The following is a 14,357-nucleotide window of genomic DNA, read 5'->3' on the forward strand; positions in this document are numbered from 1 at the left end:
AATAAAGTGGCCGGTGAGTGTAAGTCTAATGCGGTGAGGGCCAAAGAGACAATGTACTACGGAGTATTAGGGCCACATTGAGGGGAAAAAACATCTGAGATTTACAGAATAAAGTCAGAACTTTACGAGAAAAAAAGAAAATAACACGTTAAATTACTACTTTATAATATTCTGACTTTATTCTAGAAATCTCAGATGTATTTTTTTCCCTCAATGTGGCTGTAATACTCCGTCATACCGTCGTACCATAGACCTACAACAATGATGAATAAAAATAAAAATGTAAACAAAAAACAGTTATTCATTTCCATTTTTAAAGACCCACAGGGAGCCGCTGGAGAGGAGCTGAAGAGACGCAGGTTGCTGACCGCTGGTTTAAACCTTTAAAAATGAAAAACTACATTTATGCACAACCTCAGCTGATGTTGGTAAATACTGTTCTCTAAGGAGGACGTTTTAAAGAAATGATCACGAGGCCCAGACACTGATTTGTAAATGTGAACTGTAAATGGAGCGGCCCATCTCTTATAAGATGTAGGGAAGTTTGTTCATCTTCACAAAGTGAACCCAAACTTTACTGAGCTATCAAACACAAGTTACTCTTCTTTCATAAACCTATATACAGTATAAATCACCTGGTTATAGACACGCCACACACACACACACACATACTGCATGTGAACACAGGTGAATGTTGCCCTCTAGTGGTCACTGTGGGTTATTACCTAAATGATCATCACAGGGTGCAGTATTGTCTCCCATTTGCACTGACATGCAATCATTAAATTCAGCAACATGCATGTATATTAGGGCTGAATATTCAAAATTTTAAGACATATGAAAATTAATATTTGATTGTGAAAAAAAGCAGCACTACCGCGGTTGTCTGCCTTGAGCGCACTTTCAGTCGATCTCCCTCCAGCAAATATTTGAACGTCAATTTTGGCCAGTTTTGACAGCCTTAATTTATATGTTTATGTAAAACATGAATGCATGTACATCCCCCCCCCCCTCTATCAACATCACAAGCAAATAGTTTGCATGCTTGTGGGCGAACACCAACAGACTGAAAAAACACTCCGCTCACATTTGACCGCGTGCAGAACTCTGTTGTCCAGGGGCTTGCGGCTCGGGTCATTGGTGGACGAGCGGATGCCTGTCCCACAGCTGTTGGCCAGAGTATTCCTGAAATAAGACACACAACACAGAACAGAGGGAAACAAAAATAGTTGTTACATCCCTCTAAATGAAAAAAAAATACATTAATCTCTATATTAAAACGAAGCTTTTGTTAACATTACATGAAACACTTGCAGAAAATAGACCCAGACGGGGAGGAACAGACCTGTCAAAGAAGGCAGCCAGCAGCCTCCTCAGCAGCACCTTGTGTCTGGTCCCCGCGCTCACATGACAGTTCATTAGCTGGGCTCGCGATATATACACAGAAGTACCTGCAAAGAACACACACATGCAACAAAAGCCATCAGCACTTCATCACCGTTTTATGACTCATTTATTGTCTCGCTTTACGACGGGTCGACGGTTCACGTTCAGATTGTGTGGGTCGTATACAGTAACGACTCAGAGCTTCACTTTCATGTACTGGTATTTGTTCATCGAGTGGAAAGTCTGATTCATATCAAACATTACAGCAGCTGTAGGCGGCGAGCGAAGAGGCTGTGCTTTAGTTACACGCCATAGTCTAGACTCTCTACCATCTTAAATAAATGAGGTTCCTTTTAATATTAACAAGGGCTGTCAATACATTTAAACGTGCAATCAATCGCACATTTTTTATCTGTTCAAAATGTACCTTAAAGGGAGATTTGTCCAGTATTTAATCCTCCTATCAACATGGGAGTACACGAATATGCTGCTTTATGTAAATGTATGTATATATTTATTATTGTAAATCAATGAACACAAAACAATGACAGATATTGTCCAGAAACCCTCACAGGTACTGCATTTAGCATAAAACAATATGCTCAAATCATAACATGGCAAACTGCAGCCCAACAGACAACAACAGCTGTCAGTGTGTCAGTGTGCTGACTTGACTATGACTTGCCCCAAACTGCATGTGATTATCATAAAGTGGGCATGTCTGTAAAGGGGAGACTCGTGGGTACCCATAGAACCCATTTACATTCACACATCTGGAGGTCAGAGGTCAAGAGACCCCTTTGAAAATGGCCATGCCAGTTTTTCCTCGCCAAAATGTGACAATGTCCATGTAAAAAATCTACATATTTCTAATAACAAAAAAAATCTGATTTTGTCCTTTTTCCTATTTCATTTGTGTTATGATTTTGTAGATATTTTTTTAATTAATTCATTATTTTTATAATATTAAATTTAATTTAGGAGTTATTTGATTGGTTGATTAAAATGTGACAATGTTCATGTAAAAAAATTATAAAATACTCGTAACAAAAAATCTGAATTTGTCCTTTTTTTGTATTTTATTTGTTATGATTTTGTAGATATTGTTTAAATTATATATATATATATATATATATATATATATATATATATATTTATATTATTTTGCATATAGGAGTTATTTGATTTGTTGACCAAAATGTGACAATATTCATATAAAAAATTATAAAATACTAATAATAAAATAAAAAATCAGATTTGATCCTTTTCTGTATTTTATTTGTGTGTTATGATTTTGTAGATATTTTTTTAATTAATTCATTATTTTTATAATATTAAATTTAATTTAGGAGTTATTTGATTTGTTGACCAAAATGGGACAATGTTCATGTAAAAAAATCTATAAAATACTAATAACAAAACAAAATCATATTTACTCATTTTTTGTATTTTTTTTGTGTTGGGATTTTGTAGATATTTGTTAAATTAATTAATTAATTTTAGATTTTTATATTAATATTATTTTGCATATAGGAGTTATTTGATTTGTTGATAAAAATCTATAAAATACTAATTACAAAAAAGCCCAGAGAACTCTTCCACCAAAGAAAAATAAAATCTAAGATGCGGGCACCAATGGGTTAACATGGTGTGCACAATGCACTTCTTTTCTTTATTCACGTCTCTCTCAGTCACACGCTATACTGAGAGGTATGTAACCCGGCCCTGTAAGGTAACGCAGACGTTGTCACAGGATGTCCTTGACATAAACACACTGAGTCAGATGTGTAGTGCTGCCACGTGATCTGCATGCCAAGTCAGGTCATTTGAGGACAGCTTCCTTGAAACATGTGTATACCTCAGTGGAGGCCGGTGCACAGAGCCAAGAGGAGGTTCATATCAAAACATTAAAAGAGAGTAACTGGCTGAAATGAACCATTACCAAATATCGGTATCATTACGGCATTGATCATATCTTTAAAGACACTATTCAATTTGATATGTTTTCTTTTAATCTTTTATTCATACATTTAAATTTAACAATACCTTTTTTATTAATTTTTTTTGTTGAGCAATATGTGAAACCACTTTCTAATTTAAAGAAAAAGGCTATTAAGACACTTAATAGGTTTATATGTAGGTTTGAGTATTTTGTTTAGTGTGATATATATACCCTTGGCTCTTTAGTTATTGTTATACTGAATGTTAATTATGTTTTTTTGTTTAATAAAGAAAGATAGTAGAGATAAGTAGCTAACTAGTGTAAAATAACACAAAGCCCTGGGTTGGTTTTCCTCCCGTCCTCACCAATTTTATAAGCAATAAAGCATTTAATTGATTAATAACTAATTGTACAATAAAAATATCCATTAATAAATCTGTTTACAAATGTATTTATTAATCTATGAATAAATAGACTAAATTACAATGTAATTATTTGACATTTTAATGGGTAATAAAAAGAAGAATTATAAAAAGAATTTACATATTAAATATTAATCCATCAATAAATAGTTGAAATTAAAAAAAAGGGATTTACAAAAACACCATAAAACAGTCAATAAGTACATCATTAATTAATTCATAAATAAATAATGGAATTTAAAATTAATTGTTTTTGTAAATCCCTTATTTATTATTTATTCTTCTTTTTATTGCCCATTAAAATGTCAAATAATTACTTTGTAATTTAGTCTATTTATTCATAGATTAATACTACTTTTATTGTAAAATTAGTTATTAATCAATTAAAGGCTTTATTACTATATAATAATAATAAATTCAACTTATATTGCGCTTTTCAGGAACTCAAAGACGCTTAAATAATAAATACGTAAATAATTTATGTGACTCTTGTGGTCCTCCATACTAATATAGATATAAACATATCTACCAAACGTTTAAAGGCCTTAGAAAAATAATTGTGTTTATTTTACCAGCTGCTCTGAAAGTGAGTTTTAGTAAAGACGAACACAGGAACCATACCTGAGACTAACTCTAGTTTCTCAGCAGGGTCTCCTTCCTCGTACAGTTTGGGATGACAGCGGTTGCCGATCTGAGCGATGAGTTCTGCGGGCAGACACGTGAGGTCTCTGCCTCGCATCCGACCCCGAGTCTCCGTGTGGTCTGGTAGAGCCTCGACACGCTCACCGGCTGCTGGAGGAAAAACAATACGGCCAAATTAGAGTAAAACTGTATCACTGTTTACACACGGAGACAATAGAACGCAGTGCACGATGCCCGTTAGAACCAGAAATACATCAGACGTATAGACATTGACACCGCATTGACTCCTGGATCGTACGTCAACGTGGGCGCCATATTGGACCAGGCAAGACCGGCCTGTAACCCTCCACTACAGTAGTGAACGCAGGAGCTGTTGTTTCTCTGGATATAAAGCACTATAACGTCTACATTTCTCAACCCATTTTAACAAGTCCTTATTATATTTAAACGTTTATGATCTACGAGGAGAAACCTCACGTTAACGTCACTGCAATCAATTATTAGGTAATTATTAAAAACTATCATATCCCATTTTTCACATTATCAACTGTTCAAGTTAACGTTACGTCTTTACAAAACGTTTGTAACATCAGATAAGAGCTAGCTAACGTTCCTTATTATTATCCAATCGATATAATCTAATGTTAGTTTATTGATGTTCATATATTCTAACATGATATTGTGTTAAAACATGAAATGTACGATACATAATAAAAACGATATGTGTCTAATATTGTAAACAATAAAACTGATAGTCTTGGTTATTAATGACGCTATTAGATTATTTTGTTTTTTATAATTGCTGTATTATCACCATCATAACTAATATGATTATACTAATACTTATTGTTACCATTATTTATTTATGTATTTATCTTATTAGTAAGTACATAGTAGTGATTGCAGTAGCAGTGTTAGCGGTAGCCTATAGACTGAAAGCATGATCGCTAAAACGGAGGAAGACATTTCATTATATTATATTATTATGTTATATTATATTGTTTTGTATTATTATGTTATATTATATTGTTTTATATTATATATTATTATGTTATATTATATTATATTGTATTATTATGTTATATTATATTGTTTTATATTATATTATTATGTTATATTATATTATATTATTATGTTATATTATATTATATTATTATGTTATATTATATTGTTTTATATTATATTACATTATTATGTTATATTATATTGTATTATTATGTTATATTATATTGTTTTATATTATATTATTATGTTATATTATATTATATTGTATTATTATTTTATATTATATTATTATATTGTTTTATATTATATTATATTGTATTATTGTTTTATTATATTATATTGTTTTATATTATATTATATGATTATGTTATATTATATTATTATGTTATATTATATTGTATAATTGTTATATTATATTATATTGTTTTATATTATATTATATTGTTTTATATTATATTATATCATTATGTTATATTATATTATATTATGTTATATTATATTATATTATTATGTTATATTATATTATATTGTGTTATATTATATTATAGTTATATTATATTATATTGTTTTATATTATATTATATCATTATGTTATATTATATATATTATTATGTTATATTATATTGTATTATTATGTTATATTTGATTGTTTTATATTATATTATATTATATTATACAGGGACCTCTAGACAAGTATTAACCTTAAACAAGGAAAATAAGCCAAAGTCATACTTGACAAACGTGAGTTTTAACTTTAATTCCTAATGATAAATGAATTATTTTCTATCTACGTCAGTAATTCGGTTCATGTCAGCCTACGGTACACACTCGTCTCCTGAGCGTCTAGCAGCGATTATAGTTTAAATATCCAGATTCTAAGTAACTGGAGGCTAAACTTTATTTTTCTACTTCACGTAGATCATAAACGCTTCAATATAATAACAACTCGTTGAAACCGGTTCAGAAATGTAGACGTTACAGTGCTTTTTATCCTCCGTTCACTTGTATAGCGGTACAGGCCGGTCTCGCCTGGTCCAATATGGCGCCCATGTTGGCATACGATCCAGGAGTCAATGCGACGTCAGTATGTCTATGTGTTTACGTGTACTATTCAGTCTCGTGTCCGTTACCTGCAGCTCCCATGTTGAGCATGCTGTACATCGTATACATGTTGCAGATTTGCCTATACTGCTCTTCAGCACACTCATCTGTCCCCTCTTCCTCTTCTTCATCGTCGTGGTAGCTGATGGGTGAGTCACTGGCGTAGGTACTGAGGGTGCCAGGGCTGGCGCCGTCTGACATGCCGAGGCCTGCTGCAGAGCTCCCGTTGGTGCCGCCGCCGCCGCCAGCCATGCCCGCCAGGCCGGTCCCGTTGGCGCCCATACCCATGGCCAGTCCGAGGGCTCCGGGGCTCTGAATGGTGCTGCCCCGCACCGCCTCCTGGGAATAACGAGCCGCCTTCCTGGCGCCGCCTCCTCCCCCCGAGCCTACCCCGCCGCCGTCTCGGCTGCTGCCGCCCTCCCACAGACGCTTGGCTACGGGAGTGCAGACCACCGAGTAAGGAGCGGCCGCTTCCGGCTGGCTGGAGGGCTGCTCCGTCTTCACTCGTGATACCAGAGGGAGCGGCGTCAGGCAGGAGGCGGGCCGGCCTGCACCGTTACTGGTCTGCGTTACGGGACTCTGGGGCTCAGAGGGTACCGCCTCCTCAGCGTGAAGGCCCTGGGAGTCGCAGCTGGGGGAGGACACCTAGAAACGAAGGTATACGTCAGCTTTGTGTCAGCACACATGAACACGCTGATGTTTGCTTGTAGGACGGTCAGTCCAACAGCGAGGAACCTCAACAACCACCGGCCAGATTCCCTTCACATTTTGTTTGATTATTAATGTTTCTAGTAAATGATGAAATGACCTCCGTCCTTATCCAGAACCATAATCACTAGGGGTGGGAAGAAAATGGATTCACCTATGTATCGCGATTTTTTTAATGCCAGAATCGATATATTTGCTTCATCTGAGTCTATGTGGAGGTAGAAGGAAGCTACCGCTCTTATTGTTGTAGTCTGAGTAACGTGACGTCATATCCGTTCCGTATCCGTCAACCAAAACAAACCTCACAAAGTGTAAACCGTTGGAGGGTCGTCGTGGATACGACCTGCACCCTCACATGTTAAATCCAGCGTGGTGAACACTACACATCCAGTAAAGGATGGAAACACTTTGGGTTTCACACATTGACAGGAAAAGCAGAGCTAGACAGAGCAGAGCTAAAGCTGCATGCTAACTCTGTCACGGACAGGAAACGTTATCGTATCGCGGTAACGTTGCGGTGGAGCCGGCCGTCTCACTCTCATCTCCGTGGTCAAATGGGCCGACGCTACGACTGTAGAGCACCAAGATACTGACATTTGTGTTCTCTGCATTGAAACGGCCCCGATGGAGCTGACCATGGATGGATAAAGAGAACGGAGCTGACGGGAGAGCTAGAGACCACCTTGGAGAAGTTAGAGGAAGTAGACACGTGGGACTACGTCTGCTTTTCAAAATAAGGTGTTAACAAAGGGAAGTGTATCTACAAAATACATCTATGGAAATAAGATTGATGGATTATATTCACCAGAAGTATAAAATATTACATGTCCCTTATAAATTAAAAATAAAACTAATCTGTGAGGGAAATGTCTTTATTCTTTGATTTTTGGGTTGCTGGATAATAAATAATTTATGACAATGACTGATGTATTTGACTTCAGGACATCTCTGACTACATACATGCTGAAAATCAAACATTCATACTGGATTATTTTAGAGATTTTTCAAAATAAAAGTCTCTAGAAGTGTATGATTCAACTTTTTCCCTTCATGGTCTAATGTTAAAAAAGTTAACAAAAATCACAATATTGAATCGCAATACTTAAAAATGTCAATACATATCGAATCGCCACCCAAGTATCGTGATAGTATCGAATCAGAAGATGGGTGAAGCTTCCCCGTCCTACAATTAACCCTAAACGGTAATTTTGATAATATGCTTTCCTTATGGTTTGACCAGTTTCTGGTTCTCTGCCACCTTATTGAATGTAAATCACATGTTGTTGCTCAAAGCATTGAAAACTCAACCCCCTCTTGTCCCTTTTTCAGATCCTACGTTCCAGCTAACGTGTTACTTTGCCAAGTATCTACTGGAAACTATTTCCGCCTCACCTTGAGGAAGAACTCGGTGCCTTTCTCCATGATCTGTTGGATCTGCAGGAAGCCGGCGGTGTACATGAGGAGGAACTGGTCCCCCACCGTCATGCTGAGGCGGCCCGTGTAGCAGAAAGACAGAATCTGCTGGAAGCTCTGAGGCTGCACGGCCGACGGGAGCTCCACGACGGTCGGGCTCGTCTCATTGCCGCCACCGCCGCCACCACCGCTGCCGCTGAAGAGGTCCCGGAAATAAGAACTGCTGGCAGCCAGCACAGCTCGATGGGCCTGAGACAAAAGCAGACGGGTAAGGCGTCCCATTAGAACTCAGAAGAGAATATTAAATATCAGATTTCAGATATTTACTTTTAAAATCAGAGAGCCCCAAGAGACTTTCATAAATTAATATCCTGATTCATTTAAGGCTGGATATTATTTAATTTGCCAATATTCTAACTGAGTTTTGGTGCCATAACAAAATACTGTTTTAATAAAATACAAAAATAATGTATAAATTAAATTAATTAAAGAAGACTTGGTGAATTTAGTCCGTATTCAAGGTTTTATTCCCAGCCATTTATTTAATAGGTATTTCATATAATATTAATCCTAAAATACTGATGTGAACTTTGATGATATATATTGTCAATGTCTATTGTATATATTTTTCTATATTGTTTCTATTGCGATATAAGCTAGACCTATATTTATTTATTTATTTATCACTTAAAACTGTCATGTTAATTCTGCACTTCTTAAAATGAGAAAATACTCATTATAATAATGTATTATTTTTCCCACTATAACCCCATAATTTATTATATCTTGAACTGTGACTTAACAGTACAATAATTCAGCTGTGCAATAATCTGGTTTACTCCGGCATTAACACTGCATTCAATTATACATTTAAAAAAACATTCATATTTATTTATACTATTATTGCATTTTTACACACTCAATGATTGATCCTATTTTTCAGCATTATTGGAATTGGTCCTTCGTTTACACCCTTACACTTTAACATCTTTTAATTTAGCCTGGGCTTTTAATGTAATTTTCCGTTATGAAAACAAGTGTCCCCGTCTCATCGGTACCTTGAAGGCGTGGCCCTTGACCACCACGGAGACGTCGCAGTAGAGGCCCTGCAGCCGCTGCTCGTTCAGACACTCTAATACGTTGTTGCCGAAGTTTGGGATCGCCATCTGGAGGGTCTGGGCCATGGTGCGCCTACGCACACCACCGAAGGGTCTGGATAGGGAAGAAACAGAGAGAGAAACGACACCATTACAAGAAGTGACAGTTAAACCCCATCACACACAAACTCTGTGTATAACACTAGCTATTGAAGGATAACGTCGGTATATTTCAACCTGGACCATATTTTCACCAAGTCTTTGTGTCTAAGTGACTAATGGAGACACTTTTCTAAACTGGTTCAGTATTGAGGGCCGGGGTGCACCGATACCGATACCGTTACAAGTATCGGGTTCGATACTGTGCTCATGTACTCGTAATCGCAAAACGGCACCGATACCACTTTACGGCAGCGTGACGTTACCCTCTCGTCAGCATCTTTCGGGTCTTATCACACGCGCTCACGCTCCACCTCCCTGACGGTGCTGGAGAGACGAGCCGGTGGAGCGCCCGACCCGACCTAAACTGTGACATGCTCATTAGCCGAAAATATTACCAAAGATCCATCAGGTACGTCCGTGGTCTTCAACACAGCCGGACGTTACACCTGTTTAGTACTAGGGATGTCAATAATTAACCGTTTAACCAACATTAAGCATTTTAACCGATTAATGCTATCGGTTAAAAGGGTTAAAAGAAATATTAATAATTAATTAAAAAGCTGAGCGGCTCGTCTCTTTAAGGAGAAAAGCTGGTCCACCTTAACAGCCCACCTTAAGAGGCGGAGCCGGAGATGCAGGATACAGGAAGTCAGCTCCGGTCTCTGGCTCGCTTGAGCGGAGCGGAGGAGTTGTAGTTTCGTAGCATTTATTCACCAACAAGTACACACACTGCTACACTTACGTTCACAGCTAGAACGCCACCAACAACCTCACACTCACCACCAACACACACACACGGTCTGTTGGAAACTCACTAAAGTTACGCAGACTACGTGTGCGGCGGCGAGCACGAAGCCTCCGGCAATACTATGGCTGCTAACGTAGCACAAACACACAGACACACAGTTGACAACCTGCTGAACTAAACTAAATGTGCGGTGGAGACTTTTACTGGGAAAGTGGCTGCATGTCCGCGACACTACACGCAGCATCGTAGCTGCTAAGTTAACGCTCCCGGACGGTGAACTGGGGACTCCCGTCAACCAATATCTGTTGTCCTCCTGCAGCTGGAGCACCGCTGCATGCAAGGCACAAATATTGTCGGGTAACGGTTAATAATCGGTTAACGAGGGTCGGTTATCGGTTAAGAACATTTTTCAAAATGAGTATCCCTGTTTAGTACTGAAGTTATTAGCGAGGGCAAGCGTAGGCTCTTCTATAGTAATGTAGTCTGGTGTCTGGTGTTGACGTGCACAGCGCAGCTCGCTACCGGAGCCGGTTTAATCCAAAAAAGGCGCAATGCTTTCTCCAGTTGGGGGTCGGATCGCGTTCTCACCACGAACGAAGCGTACCGAATCGTACTGCAGTTCGTTTGGAAGCGAACCGAGACCGCCCCCCCCTTCAAGGAGGTCTCGGTTTCGCTTGTTTTTGGTGCTGCACCCGAGGTGCGATTGCTGTGTTCCACACCTGCCCAAACGAACCGCACCGAGAGGGTAAACATCCAACTCCAGGGTTCCATTCAACCGAACTAAACAAGGCAGGTGTGAAAACGCCTTTAAAAAATCCAGAAGCTCTCCTTTAAACACAGGTTCTACTTCACTAGGAAGTATCAGGCTGATTATATCTTGACTGAGTCAGCACATATATTGCTCCTCAACAGGGTTTCCACTGTTTACACTACTTTATCCCTGGTAAAGAGCGGGGGTGGGGGGGGTCACCGCCCCAGCAGGTGGGATCAGCTGGGCGGGCCCATTCACACTCACAACAATGACCAAAAACTGTTTTATCCTGTGCTGGGCCTTTGGTGTGAGGAGGAGGAGGCGGAGGAGGAGGAGGAAGAGGAGGAGGAGGTGTAATGTAACATGGCTGTGCTAAAAGGCACAGAGCTCAGGGAGAACAGACCTAAAACAAAACAGGTGAGGAATGTCAGACTCTCACATGAAATGGCCGACAGTCTTTCACCGAGACAAAGTAATACTAAGTCTATATTTTTTATTACTTCAACTAGAAGGCCAAATGATTCCTAATGAAACACCTCTATTCTGGAGAAAACAAGTCCTGAATAAGCATCTATCCGCTGGCATATCCAACTGACCACAAATATTTCTTCACACAGTCCCTCTGAAGGCTTTTGGCAGCCTCACAAGATATTTGAGACAAAGTTGCATTGAAGCCTCCACGGATAATCTACATTGCATTAATCCTATATGCCACTTCAGCCCCTGCAGAGGTTGTTATTGCCAGGAGTGGGCTCAGTGAAAGCCTTTTTTCTTTTATTTCCTTGTCTTGTATGAGCTATAAAACCCCCGTGTCCTTAGATAACTGGGTCACGACAGTGTGTGTTATTCTATGTGGCCTAAAACAAACAGCACATAGCATGTTTCCATTCACTTCTGCAAACATGCACCCTCTCTAAGATTCCTTTATTATGAATGTGACATTAAAGAAGTGCTGAGGATATGTTGCTGTTGCATCTCGTGAGATGTGTATTCAGTGTCAGGATACGAGGCGACGCCAGTTATTTTTCTTTTATGTTTTAGAATTTGTATGCATGACCTCATTCTGCACAATAGCATAGAGAGGAATCGACTTTTCAGTTCAGGGATTCACATGTAGAATCATTATATGCCCTCTGTATATATCTATATATATATCATATATTGTATTAGATATATTTGCTTCATTTGAGTCTATGTGGAGGAAGAAGGAAGTTACCGCTTTTATTATTGTAGTCTGAGTAACGTGACGTCATATCCGTTCCGTATCCGTCAACCAAAACAAACCTCACAAAGTATAAACCGTTGGAGGGTCAGCGTGGATACGACCTGCACCCTCACATGTTAAATCCAGCGTGGTAAAGGATGGAAACACTTTGGGTTTCACACATTGACAGGAAAAGCAGAGCTAGACAGAGCAGAGCTAAAAAGTTATCGTATTGCGGTAACGTGGCGATCGAGCCGGGCCGTCGCTCTCATCTCCATCGTCAAACGGGCCGACGCTACGACTGTAGAGCACCCAGATACTGACATTTGTGTTCTCTGCATTGAAACGGCCCCGATGGAGCTGACCATGGATGGATAAAGAGAACGGAGCTGACGGGAGAGCTAGAGACCACCTTGGAGAAGTTAGAGGAAGTAGACACCTGGGACTACGTCCACTTTTCAAAATAAGGCGTTAACAAAGGGAACTGTATATACAAAATACATCTATGGAAATCAGATTGATTGGATTATATTCACCAGAAGTATAAAACATTAAGTGTTTCTTATAAATTAAAACGAAAATACCACTAATCTGTGAGGGAAATGTCTTTATTCTTTGATTTCTGGGTTGCTGGATAATAAATAGTTCCTGACAATGACTGATATATTTGACTTCAGGACATCTCTGACTACATACATGCTGAAAATCAAACATTTTTACTGGATTCATTTAGAGATTTTCCAAAATAAAAGTCCCTAGAAGTGTATGATTCAACTTTTCCCTCCATGGTCTAGTGTTAGAAAAAGTTAACAAAAATCACAATAAATCCTAATATCGAATGGAATCGGCACCCAAGTATGGTGATAGTATCGAATCTGGAGATCGGTGTATTGTCCCAGTCCTAGGCCCGATATCCGATCATGCGTCCTTACAACAGATCCATTGATAAGCCCACGTGGTGGCATTTCATTGGCCATACTTAAAGCAGAATACCAGTCAGAAGTGTTATACACAGATGAGTATACAGGCCTACATAAAGCTGATTTTGACACGGATGCTTTAGAACTTAACAATCTCTGATACCGTGAGAACACGCTGATCGAAGCCCACCCTGAGCGAGTGAGCGAGGCGTTCAACAACCAACTTTTGGTGCGACTGACCGACGAGGGAGCGAGCCGCCCCATCATATCCAAAGCCTTTCATTTGGGACCTCGCCAAGCTCCAGGGTAAAAGAGAAATGCTCCCTTTGTCTCTGTCTCACTCAAGCTCCATCTCCCTCATACTAAAACACAGATGCGCACACACACACACACAAACTCAAACAAACCCACAAAAGGCACACTGAGTCACACACAGACATTAGACAATACTGCTTGTTTACAGTTTGGCGAGCCGCAGTATAAGCACACATGCGTGCACATAAAGACACACAGAAACACGGGGGGGGGGCTGAGAGCAGGGTGTGTTTGCACAGTTTGCCAGGACAGTGAGAGAGAATGTGGCTGTGTGTGTGTCTTTATGCACCAAGGTATGGCGAGCTGTTTTAACATTTAATAGCTGAGCTTGACTATCTGGAGTTAACATTAGAGAAATCCACAATTACATTGTGACTAGTTAGAGTTCTTATTCCAGATATCTATAACATCATTGTGACTAGTCAGAGTTCTTATTCCAGATATCTATAACATCATTGTGACTAGTTAGAGTTCTTATTCCAGATATCTATAACATCACTGTGACTAGTCAGAGTTCTTATTCCAGATATCTATAACATCA

General features: G+C 38.8%; 1 protein-coding gene across 3 annotated transcripts in view; it reads right to left on the reverse strand.

Annotated features, from left to right (window-relative positions):
- nacc1a (nucleus accumbens associated 1, BEN and BTB (POZ) domain containing a) overlaps positions 1 to 14,357 on the reverse strand; it is a 28,877-nt gene that overhangs the window by 7,709 nt on the left and 6,811 nt on the right. For 2 of the 3 annotated variants that reach the window (XM_074657011.1, XM_074657012.1), the window contains exons 2-7: positions 9,678 to 9,831; positions 8,599 to 8,868; positions 6,528 to 7,143; positions 4,372 to 4,542; positions 1,346 to 1,451; positions 1,088 to 1,185 (exon numbers count right to left, since the gene is read on the reverse strand). In XM_074657011.1, the coding sequence (XP_074513112.1) occupies positions 1,088 to 1,185; positions 1,346 to 1,451; positions 4,372 to 4,542; positions 6,528 to 7,143; positions 8,599 to 8,868; positions 9,678 to 9,803 (1,387 nt within the window). In that variant the 5' untranslated portion in view covers positions 9,804 to 9,831. The remainder of the gene's footprint in view (positions 1 to 1,087; positions 1,186 to 1,345; positions 1,452 to 4,371; positions 4,543 to 6,527; positions 7,144 to 8,598; positions 8,869 to 9,677; positions 9,832 to 14,357) is intronic. The other variant, XM_074657013.1, reaches the window with a different exon arrangement.

This window comes from Sebastes fasciatus, chromosome 13, assembly GCF_043250625.1.
Source record: "Sebastes fasciatus isolate fSebFas1 chromosome 13, fSebFas1.pri, whole genome shotgun sequence".
Lineage (NCBI taxonomy): Eukaryota > Metazoa > Chordata > Actinopteri > Perciformes > Sebastidae > Sebastes > Sebastes fasciatus.